Here is a 20125-nt window from a genome sequence, read left to right as displayed (position 1 = left end):
GTAAAAAGGTGTATAAAAGTGTGTGGTTAGGGGTTTTACGGCCTTAAAACATGTATAATAATTGTAAAACTTACCTTGCGGATTTCGTTTATTGCGGGTTATTTTTAGAACGTATCCCCCGCGATAAACGAGGGACCACTGTACACACTCCTAAAAGACTGTGGCCATACATGGCACAGACCACCTGTGAATGTGCTCTGCTGATCTGATCTTAACGTGTCCTCAGCGCATCTAAAAGGTGCATCACACCTGTCCTTAGGGCGGCCCACTTGTAACCGAAAACCTGCCTAAGACGCATGTTAACGTCATGTGTAAACAGGGTCATAGTTAAAGGTTTGGTTCAGTTTGAACAGATAGAATACTTACTAATAATACTACTTGATTTGGTTTTCCTCCAGTGTTGTTTGACTAGATGTGACTTACAGTCAAAGTTCAGCACGTCTAAAGAGGATGAACCCTTCACTGACACTCTTTGACTCCATCATACAGAGTGTCAATATGCCCTGACACTCGACCAGAGAATAAATCAATTTGACTGGACCTCACAGCCTTTCCTTGCAGTTTTTGTATACTGTTTCTAACTTTGTCTTTTGTTTGTGTTTCCTCTGCTCCGTCACCTGTAGGTTCATCTGCGGTCGGCGGAGCGTCTTCGAGACTTGTGCTGTGCCAACCGGGGTACTTTCATCAAGGTGGGCCAGCACCTCGGTGCTCTGGACTACCTGCTGCCTGAGGAGTACACGTCCACGCTGAAGGTGCTCCACAGCCGAGCTCCGCAGAGCAGCATGGAGGAGATCCAGCAGGTCATCAGAGAAGACCTCGGCAAGGAGGTGAGCCAGAACAGATGCAATTCCTGATATAATATAAACATGGTGGATCTTGTTGTTCAATTCAGCACACAAAAAACGGAGCACCCAGTAGCTCATCTGGTTCAGCATGTGCCCCATGTATCAAGGCTTACTGTGGTGACTGCCCTGTGCTGCGTGTCGTCCTCTCTTCCCACTCTACTGCCAACCGCCAGCAACACCCGTCAAACAAAGGCGAAGACTGTATAAAACATTAGGATTGAGGTTGTAATTTGGAGGTCGCAAAATAAATGTGTATTTTCAACTGAAATCATCAATCAAAATAAAACAAAAATGGCAAAACACACGCTGTAATGTCACATTAACATTTTGTATTTATTGAATTCTTCGGGGTTGGAGTCTGCTTCATGGAAGTGTTTTTTCCCCCTCTCTGAAGGTAAGAGCTTTTCCTGCCTGCTCTTTGCAGAAAGCAGAAGAAAGGGCAAATAAAGCAGAAGTGGATATGTCTTACATTCTGTCCTCATTTAATTTCATAACCAAGCCACATATTCCTCATGCGGCTGTTAATACCGCTGTTAGTACAGAGTGCAGAGTTTGCTCTCAAACTAGTTGTTATGACAGTCTTTTAGAGCCTGCTGGAGGCAAGGCGATTGTTGTGTTATTCTCAGACACAGTACATTGGTCTTCTCCCTCTGCCGCTCACTCCACAGTGTTGTGTGCGTGCGTGCGTGTGTGTTTGCGTGTTAAAGAAATGGCTTTGGTATAATTAGTTGGGTACATTACATCAGCAAATACAGGAGAGAGAACATGTTGCTCCCCACATGACACACACAGAGTGTAGTCCATCCATAAATGTTTAAATTAGACAAAATGGGCCAAAATGTGTTTGTGCTGTGATATGGGGAGGAAAAATACATTTAATATCTGGGTTATGGGTAGCGTTGCAAATCACTGATTTTGATGTAAAGATTTTGTGGCCATGTTAGATTTTTGATATGATGGCACAAGAACATAGGTTCCTCTGGCTATAATTGAGGGAGCATACAGGGGGCCTGATACAAGCAGGACGTGGCCAGGGAGCTATAAAAATGAAATACTGGCAGATTTTAGAGGAAAATCGTTCACAGATTACAGGTATGGCGGACATTCATGTAACTGAAATTAAACCATACCGATGTGACAATGCAAAGGTATTGAGATGGCTGCTTTCTTAAACAAATACCGTATTTTCCAGACTATAAAGGCCAACTCACACAGGGCGCGGAACGGAAGCGGCACGGTACCGCCGCGGTCACCGTAGCAAATAGAAGTCAGTCTAGTCAATGAGAGCACTCACACAGGGCGCGGTACAGAAGCGTTTCACCGCGCCACGGCGCGAGCATTCCGTTTCATTCCTATTTTTACCGCGAGCCGCGGCTGAAACTCGTAAATTTAAACAGAGCACTGCGCACCAGACAGGAAACCGGGCCTTGAATCAACGTAATAAACTTCGCCCCCTTTCAAAATAAAACACAATACGCAGTTCATGTAGCTTTTTACAACTTCACATCAACGTTACGTCATGACCGGTGGCACCAGGTGATCAAAGATCGATCAAAGGGTCTCAACATGAACGATGAGAGACTAATTGTTGACGTGGAACAACACACAATTTATAATCTCCTCCACGTCGGAGAAGCAAAGTCAGCTGTTTGTTGTTGTTGTTTTCTTTATATACTGTTTATCGCGGGGTCTCGGGTATGTCCAGGATTCTCGTGAATACGGCCGGCTCGCTCCGCTGCCGTTCCGCGGCTGATCCGCATCCGGTGTGAGTTGACGCCGGGCAAAGGACCGCTCCGCTGCCGTTCCGCTGCCGTTTCGCCTCCTGTGTGAGTCCCGTGTAAGCCGCTGCTTTTTTCCCACGCTTTGAACCATGCAGCTTATACAAAGATGCAGCTTTTCTATTGATTTTTCTTCAGCCGCCACGAGGCGCTCTAACAGGAAGTGCAATAACGAGACAGACAGGGGAAGTCAGTGTAAAGAAGAACACGCTAGTTTTTAATTAGCACATGCAACACAACACGCACAACAAATTATTAACAGCAAATTATTTTCACACCCTCACCCCCTTATGATGTAAAGCACACGAAGAAGTTCCTATGATGCAGCTTTTAAGTTGAAGGCCATTGATCTGGCTGTCCAGGAAGGAAAAAGAGCTGCTGCATGTAAGCTTGGCGTTAATGAATCCATGGTGAGCACTTTTACTGCCGTGTTACAGGCACTGTTCGGAAACAATCAGTTCAGGTATATAAATAAACATTTACTGTACAAAATCTTTCTATGTATCAGGTAAATACCAAATTTCTCAACCTGGATATCGGCTGAATATAGTCCGGTGTGGCTTATATATGTAATTTTTAATAAAAAAAAAAAAAAAACTTAGTTGGTGCAGCTTATATTCAGGTGCGTTCTATAGACCGGAAAATACGGTAACTTAAGCACTTTTTACAAATACGATACAGATATGCTAATGTCGGCTAACTAATATATCAAGATCTCTAAATGTTTCCCCCTGATTTGCCACTCAGGTCAAACGCCCTTCCAAAATGAGAAGGATTTGTGTGACTAACTTCAAAGTAGCAAGAAAGCCCTTTTTTAAAAATCCCAGTATCCTGTACACTTCTTGTCATTGATGTGCCTTGTTGCTCCTCTGTCTCTATTGAAACTGTGTGAAGAAAGAACATACACAGGATATTTCAGTAATTCTCAGGAAGTGTTTTTCAAGCAAACAGGCTCAATAGTTTACTGCAGTGTATCATAGACTGGTCGATAGGCTTTCACATTACACTGGATTCAAGGTGCTCAGAAAGCACATATTTGCTTTATGTCAGTGTTGATGCAGTTAAGATCTACAATAGAAAGATAAGACTTATGCTTTCTGTCTTTTTTATTTTGTTCCTAATGTTCACTCACTATATTATGTGTATTTCCATAGTTAGTAAAATTAAACTACTGTATTAAAGCAATATCATAAGAGAGGGAGTACTGTTATAAAGAACATTAGCATTAAATGATCACAGCTGTGCTGATATTCAATATAACAGCACAACCTGCGTTTATACAACAGTTCTTCTCCATTTATTAATTAACAGTCATAAGTGACAACAGATTATGATTTGTTTGATTATTGTCTTTCTCATGTCTTGATGTTCTGAAAAAACAGATTTAGTTAAATTCAGAATGCGAATATGCAGGCCTGGAATTTCGCCATTCTAGGGGCAGGGCCACTTGGCCTTTGTCTGTGTTGTCAATTTTTTAAGGGCACAAAGGCCATAAAAATATTCAAAGTATTGTTCAAAGCATGTGCCCTTGAAGGCATCCTTCAGCCACAGTTCTAGTCTGTGGGTGACACAATGCACTTTGAGCATCCATGGCACACACTCTTGTAGTTTGGTGAGGACACCATTTGTCCTTCCAAAGTTGACGGCTGCTCCATCAGCTGCTGTTGCAGTCAAGCAGCCACTCAGATCTAGGTCGTTTTCTGCACACTTTTGCATCATGGCCTCCACACATCACACATCACATGTTGTTGGCTCTGCAATACTTATACTTAAAATATGGAACACAAAGAAAAAAATGAAGAATTGGTTGTTCATACTTTTGATAAACTGGAAGCTTAATTACAATCACCCCAGCCTATGTTGCATGCCTTTTCCCAACTTCCCTGCCCTTTTCTACTGAATGTCACTATTACTTTTTCCTGAGAACATTTCTCACGGTGTCTTTAACATAAAGCTAAATATTGCTTATATACTGAATAAAAAATGCATGTTATATTCCTCAACTAATGTTTTATTGTACCAGTTGGGATACGGTACAGATATGGCATTTAACCAAAATAAATTCCGCACAGAAAATTGAAATGCATGAAAAAAAATAATTGTGCACTGGCTCACCTGTTGCATGTGAAACATTAAGCAACATAAAATATTTTTTAAAGCTATACAATATGGGCTTAGCCTACACAGTATTAAGCCTACATATCAGTATCTGGTAAAGTACTACAGGAAAATTAGAGGGCCTCTATTTAACAATCTCCCGCAGAAATGTTGAGAGTGACGAGTGTGCTGAGCATGTTTATTTACACACAGGAGCAGATAGCGATGACGCGCTAGCAATTAGCATTAGCATGTTAGCAATCAGCATGTATTTAATTCTTAGTGGCTAATGCTTTGAAGGTTTTGAAGGTGGTATCTTAGTGAACTCGTAGAGCTGCTGAACTTAAACATAGCACCGCAGAGTTTAACTGAGCGTCTCTGTCATCATTACTTAGTTTGAAATGCTCCATACTCCACTCCGGGTCTGTCGCCGCGTTGCATTCAGGTACGTTCGCTGTGGCCTCAACTGGCGACACCATGACATTTCACTTAAAAAAACTGGCCCTAAAATGACCCTAGATTCAGTTAACCCGATTCATTTAATTTAATCGATTAAATTCTTTTCAACAATTAACCGATTAATCGATTAACTGTTTACATCCCTAGTCTATATTATCCTTACCCAAGTAGTCTGATTCTGGGGGAGCCATGTTCAATAAGCTTTATGCTTATGACTTCTGATGTTCCTTTGTCTGTGCTGCCATCAAACAGTAAAGAGCAGTAGAAAGGGCTTGAAGTTGGTCTCTGATGTTTCCAGCAATATTCTCAATAAATTTGCGGCAGGACTTTGAGTTGTGGTAGGTGACCCTCAGCTCCACCCCATGCTTGCACTCCACAGACTAAAGTCCTGTACAGACTAAAAGGCTGTTCAGTATATGCCACAGTGTGTACGATATTAAATAATTTGCACATCTTTGTTTCAGTTTTGTTATTAAGTTTTTTGAAACTGTGTAACTGTGTTCAAATTAGTTAAAGCCTGGTTTGCTTGCTGACATACTGTGATGTGAGCTTTTGAGTTAAGCTGTGCATTTTTTAACATTTGTCCTGCCAGTTATGTAGGTATCCGTATTATGTATGTATATTTGTTGTGCAGTGCAGTTTTTATAGTGTTCCCTGCAGATGCAGCACCACACCTTAGTAACATAGCCTTTCATACCCCCAGGACTCTACAGTGGTGGCAGTGTTTTTTCTTTTCCTGGCTCCATCTACCTCTTGCTCATCCCCTTGTCCCAGTCCTTCCATGTCTCCTCCCTGTTCGCTCCTTCTCTCTCTCTGTTTCTGTATCCTGTCTTGTCTTCTCCTGCTGTCTTTTCTCCTCCTCTCTCATCCCTGTTTCTTGGTCCTTCATTGTCTCCTCCTGTCTTCTCCTCTCCTCTCTCCTCTCTCTCTCCTCCTCTACCATCTCTGTGTCTTGGTACTTCAAAATCTCCTCCTGTTTTTTCTCCTTCTCTCTCATTATCTGGTCCTTCATTGTCTTCTCCTCCCTTATCTTTGTGCACTGGACTATTTCAATTGAATATGAAATTCCCATCCATTTCGAAAACAAAGTTTTAACATAAACTATTAAACTTGCATATTTGTAAAAATGTGAAAAAAGTAATATGATTTGTTTATTAGTACTAATAAACCCAAAGTGTTTCAAATATAGAACAACCAGGTTTATGTATATAAGCAAACACTCTTAAATATTAGGCCTAAATATTTTTGTACATGATAAGCTGATTCACTGAACAATATCTGGCTTATAATTATTTTTGATGTGTTGTTCGATAGCTAACAATAAAACAAAATACAGCGTATCTTTGCCTCTTCAAACATAATTGACCACTCACCTCCTAAAAAAAGCATTGATTGTTTTGCAGTTTGTAGCTGCATCTTCAAAGCTTTTTTAAGGCACCCCTCCCTCCGTTGATTGCTTGGCATAATTATTGCTGGGGGTAAATGAATACAAATAAATGTTAATGTTGTAATCTAGCCAGCCATTAGTTAGCCTACCTGTCTTAATTTTTATTTAACCAGAAAAAAACCCATTGAAATAAAATCTCTTTTGCGATGGTGATCTGGCCAAGACGGCAGCAGTTCCACGTCGATTAAACAGCAAACACAGATTAAAAAAGCGACTATGAACAGCCAGCACACATCAACCAACTGTAACTTACCCAAGCAGCAACACCAAGATCATAAATACATAAAAATGACACATTACGGCAGGAACAAGCAAAGGAAAAACTTGGCAGCAAGCTAGCAAGCATTTGTTGACGTTAATGTTACAGGCTATGGTCGGCACATTAAAACTGGGTCAACATTGTAGTGATATAACGTTACTGTACAAGCAATTTAACGTAACTAACTTATATGTTGAAATAAGAAAATCTTATTCGTTCGCTAATTTAACACAGTCTTACCTCAGTCCCAGTGACTTTTTCAGTCTCAGGCCCAACACCACAGCCTCGCGGACCTGGACACAAGAGGGTGGGGGTTGCAGATGAAGTCTCCTTGGCCGGTGATAGATTGGTGTCGAACTGTCATTATAGCCCGTCCGAGTAATTCATGCCAGGCTCGAATCAAACCCACCACTGATGATCAATGTCAGCAAAAGACGCTTTTTTTTTTTCCTCAAAAGACGTAGGTGTCAAAGCTGTGTTGACAGGAAAGAGGCAGACAAGAACACCGCAAAACCAACTGGGGCAGTGCAGGTGGGGCATCAAGGCCACCGTGGTCTCAGGGCAGATATTTTTTTCAAGGGCATGGCCATGGCCCTCGTGGCCCTCATGAAATTCCTGCCCTGCTAATATGTTTATTTTTGAACCTTTTATAAAGACTGCAGAAACACTGCTAAAGTGTGGTAAGCTTGTCTGACATCGACTGCTGTTATTGGTTTGATTAACGGCCGTGTATTGATTACTGATGGTGGCTGATCATTCACTCTACCAAGCTACTTAAATGTAAATATGTTCATCTTTGTGGTACAAAGTTACATTCTAACCCTAGGTGATGACACAGTGTTGTCCTGCTCTATATCAGCACTCATAGAACAAGAACTTGTCCAATCAGATTTAATCATTTATTGACCATAGTCCAGCAGCACGGTCTCTGTTCAGGCGCCTCCAAAGAGAAATGAATGTGTACCATAGACATCACCTTCCTCGATGACTGCATAATTAATCTCCCTTCAGTGTGGAATAACTGTGGTCAAATATAAATATTAAAGTCATATTCAGACGAGTTGATTGCTGTATTATTGTTACTGGCTGTGTCATTTGAATTCTCTGTTATGCCGTTCAGTTCAGTGTCCACTATGACTGTGCAATCACAGCCATTAAAATCTGACTGTTAAATATTCAGCCATTCTGCCAGCAGTGATTCTCCAAGTGATATCCAACATCGTAACAAATGAAAGGCAGCACTAATATTCAGGGTTATCATATAAATAATGTTTATTCCATAATACAAACAGGCCTTGTTGAAAACTCAATTGTGATTGGTCAATTACAGCATTCTACACGTCTGCGTCTGTTATTTAAGAAATATTAGATGAAAAGTTGTGCTTTATTGTCATTATTGGCAGTATGCAGTCGGTAGTGAAAGCCTCACTGAAGTGCCAATAATAACATTAAAGCACACCCTCAAATGTAATACTGCGATTATACAACAATTACCAAATAAATCAAACATATAATCAGTTCATATTAGTCAGCCTTTAGTCTTTCTCTGATGTCATTAAACTGAGAGAAGGTCTAACAGCACTATACAATTAAAGAAAGTTGATTTAATTAACAGGACCTCATAGTCTCTATAAGCCCATTGTGGTTCATGATTCATTTTCTTGAATAAAAATATTTCAAAAACACCCAGTCTGATTTTACAGTCTGTATAAGAATTTATATTATATTTTCATGAGAATTTGTTGGGTGATTTGCTGGTTAATAAGATATAACACCCTAATTTTACCTTTTGAAATAAAGAACAAAACATGTTTAAACAGAAACAGATTAATTAGTTTTGTGTAATCAACTGTTTTCATGCACCGGCTCTGGCAGTTAATAATAATGAATGAATAATTTTCACAATAACGTTACCATGGAAATGGCGGAGTAATATATTATATATTTTTTTATTATTTTTTTTTTTTTTTACCAATGAGTCAGGTGTGCTGTCTTACTGATATGAGCCCTAAATGTCTATTTGACCAATCAGATTGCTTGGTCAGAACTGCTTCTTGTTGTTATGAGTAGGATAATGTACAATAATGAATGCAGTAATAAACTCCTGTCAGGGTAATTCAGTGTTTTTTTATGTTTTTTTTATTTTTTTAATCTCTTTTCTTATTAGCAATCACAATAATGATTTTCTGACAGCCGTTTAAAAGAAAGAGCATCAGTTTAAATGATTTATCACCATAAATAGGTACACTTTGCCAACATGCATTATCCAGTGTTCCAGATGAGCCTTGGCTTCAACATAACATCATTAACAGGACAGAAATGTGAAACACGGTAACAATTCTTTGAGTAAAAACTTTAGGCAGTACTGGAAAGCCTACATGATTTGAAGAGTTTGCTAAATATTATTTCCTCAATTAGACAGCCGTGTGACATACTAATAAGATGAACACGAGCTGCAGCCTCAGTAAACTCAGATTGCTCCCCTGTAATTCAAAGACACTACTATACAATTTTCTCTTCATTCTTATTCATGTTATTTTTTCTTTTAAATTAAGGTGTGCATTCAGTTTGATTTCTTCCTGTATCTGTGTGGCTCATCATTATCCCTGAAAAGACATTAATATAGCTCCTCTGCCTACAAAGGCGGCAGCAGAGTGAATCAGCCCTCCTCCCTTTTTGGAGTGGCAGGAGAAGAAGTGACACTGATGAGCAGTGCCAGGCTGTTCTGGAGTCAGGGGAGCAGCTACAGCATCATTTCCGTTTTGTTTTGAACACGTGCACGCTTTCTCGTGTCTGTTAGATACTCTTACATACACGTAGTGTAGTAGAGAGTAGTGTGTGTGTGGTGCCGTGCTGTTTTCAGCACCATTTGTGGTGACATATGCATTCCCACTGTGCATAGATTTGGAGCCTCGCTTTAGTTCTGGCTGTCATCTCCCCCCTCCACAGTAAAACTGCTGAAAGGACAGCTTGTGCAATATGTCGTTTTACCAAACAGAATCTGTTTCCAGGATGTATATTACATTTTCTTGGTGCTGAGGCATGACAAAAGGAAACACGAATGCATCGTGGGTAGCTTGGGGTCTTGTCAAGGCGGGGTGGCACGAGTGTAGGGACATCTGTGGACATTCAGGAAGAGGCAGGACGTTCTCGTAACCAAACTGGGATTGTTCACGATGAGCCAAAAAACAAAACGTGGCTTGGAACCAATCCACTAATGGTGTTCTGGTGGTTTTCTTACCACACAAGTCAGAATGGATCACTCTTTTTTTATTCACATTCACAATGAAACTGTAACCCAAACTTTTGACACCTTATTTACCTTATTACCTTATTTAGGTTTAGCATGTTTACAGACACTCTCCATTAAATTGCAAGCAATTCTATTTTGAGTATAAAAAACCTGCGGGTATCTTAACTGTGGACTGACATCACCTGTTTAATGGAGTAAAGCCACTGATGACCAGCTCATTCAAAACACCTCTCTTTATTGTTCCTGGCGGTTATAATGAAGCATTCATTGTCAGTAATGTAGGCTTTGTGTTTAGTGTAACGTTATGTATAGATGTGTCTTTTGTTTGTGTTTGCTTACCGTTTACAAGTGGCTGTTGAAGTCACATGACCTATCAAAACAATGTTAAATGTTAAAGCGTTTCTTTTATTAATATTTCTGGTTGTATTCCATTTGTAATAGTTTATTAATAGTTTATTTTTAGTGTATTATTTCATCCCAACGGTTTTGTTGTTCTCTTAAAGCTTGAGAGAATGCAGATGTTCAGGGAGGGAGTGCTGTTACAGAATATTAGCACGGCTGTGATTAACTTATGACCCAGTCGCAGCTGTGCTGATATTCAGTATAACAGCCCAACCTGTGTTTTCATCAATATTTGTATTGTTCCAGTACAGCTAAGTTGGCTAAGTGTCCAGTGTGCAGAATTCAGTGACATCTAGAGTTGAGGCTGAAAGTTGCAGCTGACTGAATATACTTCGCCTCACCAACTACCAAGCTCATTCTAAAGTTACAAAAACATGACAGTTCTTATTCTCTGGTTATTATACACTAATGAAAACATATTTCTATTATTATATTTCTATATTCCATTTCTGCCAGTATATCCTCCTAAATCTTGGACCTTTAATACCTGTTCATACTGGTTATTATTTTTAAAATGCGTCACCCCTTGAGTCAGAGGCACCATCTTGGTCAATTTAGAACTCAGAGATTCTTTAGTCTACTAACAGCTTAAACCAGCTGGCCCCCAATAAGGAATATTAATATTAATATTTATGCCACCTCCCAGGGCTGAATGGAAATAATGTCTACCCTCTGGCCAATAACTGTCACGTTGTTCCCAAATATTAGTGTTTGCCTCCCTTTGGCGATATGAACGTCTATGGCAACATGCCATGCATTTATTTCATGACATGGCACCATGACACAGCACAACATGAATTATAAAATCTTAAATTCCAGACGACCGCAGCAGCAATCAGCATCATGATCACCGTACACGATAAAACATTAAACATAAAAACAAACACTCGCAAATAAAGGCTAGACAAAAACAGACCCTCATTAGGATGGAGATAATGGGATGGAGTGACCTGTAGTGTAGCTCACACAGTGCATTCTGCATGCGGAACGTCTCTCCCTATGAAACATTTGTGCAGGGGGTGTTGGGAAATGGCAAAATGAAAGGGATTGGGAATAATTAGAAGATGAAAACAGTATTTCTGTCAGAGTATGCCATGACTGTCTGCATCAACAGCAAATAAAAATGGGAAAATATCAGAAAACAAAATGAATAGAAGTATAAAGCAGGAGAAATGGGTACAGGTTTCTCTACACTGAAGCCCTAGTTCCCTCTGCAGTGGAGTCATGAAACTCAGTTTGTACACACACACACACACACACACGTATGAGTTTGTTGTGTTCGAGTTTCCTTCAAGTGGAGACTTCTCCGTAATGTCTCTCTCATTTCTTCTCCTGTGTGCTGTAATGATTTATGCGTCTTCATCCAGCTGGGGCTGTGGCCGGCCGCCAGCAGCCAAAATGGCCACCTTGCCACACTGACACAGACAGCAATGTGTTGCCATCCAACTGTGAGGCCTCGGGGGCCATTTTATTTGTGCCATAACTCATTTCAGGGAACGTATGTCACTGCGGGTCTGCCCTCTGGGAGCAGGGCCCACGCGCATACATTAGCATGTTTATTAACTCCACAGCTGAGATTAACATAAGCAGTGGCTGGGTGGTAGGAGCGTGATGGAACCAGCTTTTCATAGAGGCTGGGGATTCAACTGAAACTGAGAACATTGCAAACATGACAAAGGTGTTGGACTATTTGTGCCAACGTTTGTTTTTTGGGGGGGGTTTTTATAAGTTAAAAATCATGATCCAATTATCTAATTTCTCCAGATTTTCTGCTGCTGCTTAAACTGACAGACCCACCTGAGAGAAATTACACGTTTCCTTAACCCACGGAAGCACTTCTTACATGTCAGGTCCCATTGGATGCTCCTCGTTCTAGTGGGTAGACACTTGGTGCAGACAATTTCATTCCATTTAGCATATTTGCATAATGAATAACTCAGCTGTTCCCACACAGGATCCTGTGCTGCTTGCATAATTTATCATCCGATGGCATCTTCTACAGGGCTCATGTTCAGCCTCTACCCGATGGGCTAACATCGTGTTCAAATTAGCCTCTTTTTATGTTTCACTAGGTACAAACCGCAGGGGAATTTCCCCCCATGGTACAGTTTGAAGTATGAATATGAAGGAAGATGTCCAGTCCTGTTCTCCCAGCCAAACCCACACAAGCCTAGCATGCTAACAATTTTAGATGAATCGATTAGTTGTCAATTATTAAACAACTGGTGGCTATTGTGATAAATGATTAGTTTCTCAAACGTGACTGCTTTCTTTGGGCAGCTGTGACAGTAAACTGAATTATCTCTGGGTTGTGGACAAAACAACATTTGAGGCTTTGGGAAACAGAGATCAGCATGTGACCATTTTATGGACCAAAAAAAAAAAATTATTAATTGTGAAAACGATCAACAGATTAATCGACAATCAAATAAAAAAATGTAGAAGAAGGATAGAGCCAGTACAGACCAAGGCCTTATATTGTGATATGACTTATATGAGATATGAGTTACGCGATGTAATTCGTGCTTTCTGGAATCGATAAGAGAATCGTTAGATAAACTGCCAAACGATTCCATGGAATTGAAACACACGGAACCGGTTCTCAACAAGAACCGGTTCTCGATTCCCATCCCTACCAGTGAACCTCTGTTATTAACTGATAATTCCAAAGACCTGTAAAGACCTCACTCTATACATTTGGCTTTTCACAAACTAAGCAAAGACAAACCCTTGTGGTGGTGGAGAGGAACTAAAAGTCCTCCAATGATAAAGTAGTTTGTTAGTTTGTGAGTGCTTCCGAAATGAAAAGTGTGACTTTATGCACCCTGTCATTATCCGGTGAGGACCCACCTCTAAGTTCTGTTTTATGTTTGTTTGACAAAAAGAAATCATGTGGGATCCTGAGAGCTGGTAATTGCAGCAGTTCCAGCTGCTTCTTCTTTGACTTGCTACAGTATGTTCAGTGCAGTGCATTGTCTTGATGTGCTGTTGAAGCCAGGATACGTGGTGAAATGAGTGTAAAAGTCATATGGAGGATGAATCGAGGTTGCTGTTTGCATCCAGTGTTAAACCATAAGTCCTTAGGATGTGTCAGGTACATAACGTAACTTGAAATCTTTTCGTAAACCTGACCAAAGTGCTGTTGTTTCACGTGGTTAACCTTTCATACCTTATTTTGAAAATCTAACCAGACGTTGCATATTTATAATTGCTAACTTGACCGTGGAGCAAAGTGTACCTCAGGGTACCCACAGCATCATATTTTCAGGCATGGACCTAGCTGCCGTATTTAAAGAGTTGAGAGTTCCACAGTCCAGAACAACAATCAAATGAGTCACCCTGTCAGGATTGTATCCATCCTTTAATATTGAGCCAGGCAGAACCTCTTGTGAAGGTTTTGTACAGTGAAAGCCTGAGCACAGCACCATTGGTGCTGAGAATAACATCAAACATCAAATACTTGAAGTGCATAAAGGTGATACAATGGTTGGGCTGATGTACAAGCTGTGTTCTTTTCTCTGCACGCTGCCTTTTCTTGAGTTAACAGGTTTGTATCCGAGAGGCAAGGAAGCCTCGGGGCAGCGTGGAGGTTCCAAAGCATACAATAAGTCTCTTCTAATGACTCCAGGTCCCTTGGGAAGCCTATTTAACCTTCAAACTCACACACTAATTTATGTGTGTGTGTTCTGTGTGTCCACAGAGATGAGTGGAAGCTAATGAGGGACTACCTCTGCTCAAAGGGCACACTGGGTGCTAAATGCTTAGTGCTGTGATAAGAGATTTGTGGGAAGGCAGAGCAGAAGGCAACAGTGGACCGTTAGCTACATCAAACCATGCAACCTTTCCCTCTGTACATCCAGATACTAAGAAATATGACTGTACACAGCACTTAGACGGATGTTGTTGAAGCTCTTTATTAAAAACAGCACAGTCATTATGATCTGTACCTGGATGCCCACTGTTCCTAAGTATCTGTACTGGGTTTGTTTCTGTCTAATAACTATTTCCTTTGTTTCATATTTATGCTTATTTTCATTTTGCCTTTATAGCACAAAGGAAAGGCACCTTCTTCCCTAATTACTTCCTTCCTCCTGAATTAAGAGCACTATTGTCAGTATTGTGATTGCTACAGTTATTAGTGTACAGAGTGGCACCATGTGTCAGGAGTAATAAAGAATTGGTTCACTTTATTAGCTTTAAAGCTTTAAAATCAAGCTGCTTCTGATTTGCACACAATCCCTGGAGGTAAACCAAATCGTTTCCCTCCATTGCAACAACGTCTAGTCTGTTTCCAAGCATAGTGTCAATGACTGTTTACACAGTACAACAGGGTCTTACTAAAAAAATGAAAGAATACTATCTGTAACATAAACCTTTCTCAGATAAAGGCCTTATTTTCTCTGCAGTTGAGGTAAATAAAGGTCACAATCTGAGAGGATCATAAAGATCATAATAATCATTTCCAAAACCCACAACATGTTTTTATCTCATTCAGATTAAAAATATTACACACCTGTATTAACAAGGCGGTCATAAAATATATAATATATTAATTCAAGAAAATTAAAATTCAGATGTATTACTGTATTAGTGTATTTAGTAATATGTATGTTATGTTATTTCAGGGTGTGCAGAGTAATATTTTTAGTGATGAGTCAGGTGTGCTGTCATGCTGATTTGAGCACATTCTAAACGTCTAGTTGACCAATCAGATTTCTTGGTGGGAATTACTTGTTGTATAAACACTAAAAATTCCCCCAGTGTGTGGGAATAACAGAGACACCATTCACCTCATTACAAACGATTTGAAGTCTGTTAGTTTATGCCAGGTAAATGACACAATGTTTCTCTAAATCATTGCACATCAGTCAGTTTTCAGTTGATTTGGTGTGTTATTGTGACATGACAAATCTAATATCCGTTCAATTGAATTATTCACATTTATACCCACATGTACACTCTGTTTGTAATTTCTTTTGCCTCCTTCACTTGTACAGTATCTAATAATAGCTCGTAAATAGAGTTGATCAGATTGATGATTACGCTTCTCTTCCACTCCAAACTCCACACCCCTTTCCCCACCGCCTTCTTTATCATTCTCTCTCCCTCATTTACCCTTGTTTACCCTCTGCTCTCTCCTTTCCTATCTCTCTCCTGCAGCCGTCAGAGTTATTTGTCTCCTTTGAGGAGAAGCCTCAGGGCGCTGCCTCTTTAGCCCAGGTCCACAAGGCGGTGCTGCATGACGGGAGGACAGTGGCCGTCAAAGTCCAACACCCAAAAGTTCAGAGGCAGAGCTCCAAGGACATAATGGTGATGGAGGTGAGTCTGTCTGTTAAAATGTACACAGTCTATACACACACACACACACACACACACACACAGAGGCCTGAAATAGCCTGTAGATACGATATCAAGTCTAGGCAAAACCAAGTCATGAATTAGGACCTCCGACCACATCCGACTTGGACAGAGAAGACAAGAATTATGTTGTAAAGGTGAGAAAATGTGAGAAAAAGGCATCAAATGTAACTCTGAGATTGTTGGTTTGGTCTAGATCAGGGGTCGGTAACCTGCGGCTCCGGAGCTGCATGCGGCCCTTTCATCCTTACACTGCGGCTCCGAGTGGCTTGGGAAAATAAATTACTTTAAAAAAGTATTTACCGTATTTTCACGACCATAAGGCGCATATAAACGTCTTATATTTTTTACAAAATGTGCGGCGCGCCCTATAGTGCAGTGCGCCCTATGTGTGTTGTTAAACCTGTGTTGAGAACAACGTGCCCATCTCACGGCCGATGTGAAAAAAGAAGTGAAACAAATGAAAGCTGCACTTGCTGTTATTCCGGGAGGTCTGACAAAGGAACTCCGCTGGACATCGGTGTGAAGCGGCCGTTCAAAGTAAGGCTGCGAGCGGCGTGGGAGCGATGGATGACCGATGGAGACGACAGTTTCACAAAGAGTGGCAGGCAGCGCCGGGCAAGTTACAACACGGTTTGCGGATGGATTGTAGATGCGTGGAGTAACGTGTCTACTGGCACTGTTGTTCGAGCTTTCGCAAAAGCCGGCATCATCGAGGGGCCGCACGGCACGGAAAGTGACTCTGACAGCGAAGAAAGTGGAACTGGCACATTTGATTTAGCGCAGCTGTTTAACTCAGAAACGGAGGATGAGGACTTCGATGGGTTTGATTAATGACGATTACCGGTAATGTGTGCTGTGGTAATGTGCTTAAAAAATGTTAGTACTTTGTAATAAAGACTTAAATAAAGCACAATCAAACTCAGTTTTGCTCCCGCTCTATTTTTAAATACGCACACTTGCAGACATCCCAAGTTCCAAAAAGTCATTTCCGGGAGACGGGGGGGGGGGGGGGGGGGCCCCCCCCCAACACAACATTTTTTGGGTTTTTTTTTCACCACACAACGCACAACCTGCTGCAGATCGCAGTCACATGTCACATGATTTCCTGCTCCTACATTTTAAATAAAACTTAGATGCTAGTCAGTGGCACTGCTCAGGATTAACACCAGTTTGATCAGTAACTCTTGACAGCTTCTAGACCAGGGGTCGGCAACCTTTAACACCAAAGAGCCATTTGAACCCGGTTTCCACAAAAAAAAAACACTGAGAGCCGCAAATACTTTTTGACATCTAAAAGGAGAAAAAACGCATTTATTAGAAAGTAAAAAATAAACACATACACTTATTAGTGCTTTGACTACCCTTTTGAAGATGGGCTATAAAGTGTTACTTATGAAATCCACAAAGTGCTACAGAGAAAATTAAATTTAATTCTAATGAACACATTTTGAACATTCTGAGTTCTTGAAAAGCAAATGAGTCTGCCCAGACATCATTGAAGATCTATTTTCCTCTGATATTTTCTTTTTAGATTTCTCATATCTGGCCTGTTGGGGTTGAAAGTTGGGATGCGTTCGGGCGGGAATACCGGCTTCGTGCGTATGACGTTTATGATGGCACAAAAAACATAAAAACTTATTTTATTAATATTTAATATTTAATATCAAGATCGCATCAAGATCTTCCACCTTTAGAACTAAAACCACTAAAACAATAACCAACACAAAAATAAAAAACACATACCGTCTTTTCACGACATAGGCGCACGTACGAAAAGGCGCAGTCCTACACACACATATGGCGCACGCCTTAACAAAACACACACACAAGCATACAAGTGTGCGTATTTACGCATAGAGAGGGAGCAAAACTGAGGTTTGATTGTGCTTTATTTAAGTCTTTATACAAATCTAACATTTTTAAGCACATTCCAAATACACATTACCGTCTAATCTTCATTAATCAAACCCATCGAAGTCCTCATCCTCCTTTCTGAGTTAAACAGCTGCGCTAAATCAAATATGCCAGTTCCACTTTCTTCGCTGTCAGAGTCACTTTCCGTGCGGCCCCTCGATGATGCGGCTTTTGCGAAAGCTCGAACAACAGTGCCAGTAGACACGTTATCACGCATCTACAATCCATCCGCAAAACCGTGTTGCGTAACTTGCCCGGCGCTGCCTGCCACTCTTTGTGAAACTGTGGTCTCCATCGGTCATCCATCGCTCCCACGCCGCTCGCAGCCTTACTTTGAACGGCCGGTTCACACCGATGTCCAGCGGAGTTCCTTTGTCAGACCTCCCGGAATAACAGCAAGTGCAGCGTTCATTTGTTTCACTTCTTTTTCACATCGGCTGTAGATGGGCACGTTGTTCTCAACACAGGTTTAACAACACAATAGGGCGCACTGCACTAAGGGCGCGCCGCACATTTTGTAAAAAATATAAGACGTTTATATGCGCCTTATGGTCGTGAAAATACGGTAAATATTTTTAAAGTAATTTATTTTCCAAGCCACTCGAGCGCCGCAGTGTAAGGATGAAAGGCCGCATGGTGAGGGTTGCCGACCCCTGACATAGACCCAACCAACAATCTCAGAGTTACATTTGATGCCTTTTTCTCACATTTTCTCACCTTTACAACATAATTCTTGTCTTCTCTGTCCAAGTCGGATGTGGTCGGAGGTCCTAATTCATGACTTGGTTTTGCCTAGACTTGATATCGTATCTACAGGCTCTTCGGTGTGTGTGTGTGTGTGTGTGTGTGTGTGTGTGTGTGTGTGTGTGTAGACTGTGTACATTTTAACAGACAGACTCACCTCCATCACCATTATGTCCTTGGAGCTCTGCCTCTGATTTGGGTGTTGGACTTTGACGGCCACTGTCCTCCCGTCATGCAGCCACCGCCTTGTGGACCTGGGCTAAAGATGCGCGCCCTGAGGCTCTCCTCAGGAGACAAATAACTCTGACGGCTGCAGGAGAGAGATAGGAAGGAGAGAGGAGAGGGTTAAACAAGGGTAAATGAGGGAGAGAGAATGATAAAGAAGGTGGTGGGGAAAGGGGTGTGGAGTTGGGAGTGGAAGAGAAGCGTACTCATCATCTGATCAACTGTATTTACGAGCTATTATTAGATACTGTACAAGTGAAGGGGCAAAAGAAATTACAACAGAGTGTACATGTGGGTATAATGTGAATAATTCAATTGAACGGCATTTAGATTTGTCATGTCACAATAACACACCAAATCAACTGAAAAACTGACGATGTGCAATGATTTAAGAGAACAATTGTGTCATTTACCTGGCATAAACTAACAGACTTCAAATCGTTTGTAATGAGGTGAATGGTTGTCTTGTTATTCCCACACACTGGGGGAATTTTTAGTGTTTATACAACAAGTAATTCCACCAAGAATCTGATTGGTCAACTAGACGTTTGAATGTGCTAAATCAGCCTGACAGCACACCTGACTCATCACTAAAAATATTACTCTGCACACCCTGAAATAACATAACATACATATTACTAAATACACTAATACAGTAAAATATCTGAATTTTAATTTCTTGAATTAATATATTATATATTTTATGACCGCCTTGTTAATACAGTGTGTAATATTTTAATCTGAATAGATAAAACATTGTTGTGGGTTTTGGAAATGATTATTATGATCTTTTGATCCTTCAGATTGTGACCTTTATTTACCTCAACTGCAGAGAAAATAGGCCTTTATCTGGAAAGGTTTATGTTACAGATAGTATTCTTTCATTTTTTTTTAGTAAGACCCTGTTGTACTGTGTAAACAGTCATTGAACACTATGCTTGGAAAACAGACTGACGTTGTGCAATGGAGGGAAACGATTTGGTTTACCTCCAGGGATTGTGTGCAAATCAGAAAGCAGCTTGATTTTAAAGCTTTAAGCTAATAAGTGAAAACAATTCTTTATTACTCCTGGACACTGGTGCCACTCTGTACACTAATAACTGTAGCAATCACATACTGACAATGTGCTCTTAATTCAGGAGGAAGAGAGAAGTATTAGGGAAGAAGGTGCCTTTCTTTGTGCTATAAAGGCAAAATGAAAATAAGCATAAATATGAAACAAGGAAATAGTTATTAGACAGAAACAAACCCAGTACAGTTACTGGAACGTGGGCATCCAGGTACAGATCATATGACTGTGCTGTTTTTAATAAAGAGCTTCAAAACATCGTCTAAGTGCTG

General features: G+C 40.7%; 1 protein-coding gene across 3 annotated transcripts in view; it reads left to right on the top strand.

Moving 5' to 3' along the window:
• Positions 1-20125, top strand: part of adck1 (aarF domain containing kinase 1) — a 78997-nt gene that overhangs the window by 26113 nt on the left and 32759 nt on the right. For all 3 annotated transcript variants that reach the window (XM_010748292.3, XM_027278733.1, XM_027278732.1), the window contains 2 exons: positions 624-827; positions 15701-15859. In XM_010748292.3, the coding sequence (XP_010746594.2) occupies positions 624-827; positions 15701-15859 (363 nt within the window). The remainder of the gene's footprint in view (positions 1-623; positions 828-15700; positions 15860-20125) is intronic.

The sequence above is a fragment of the Larimichthys crocea genome, chromosome V (assembly GCF_000972845.2).
Source record: "Larimichthys crocea isolate SSNF chromosome V, L_crocea_2.0, whole genome shotgun sequence".
Taxonomy (NCBI): domain Eukaryota; kingdom Metazoa; phylum Chordata; class Actinopteri; family Sciaenidae; genus Larimichthys; species Larimichthys crocea.
The sequence above is the reverse complement of the archived record's forward strand: the minus strand, read 5'-3'. Positions and strand labels throughout refer to the sequence as shown.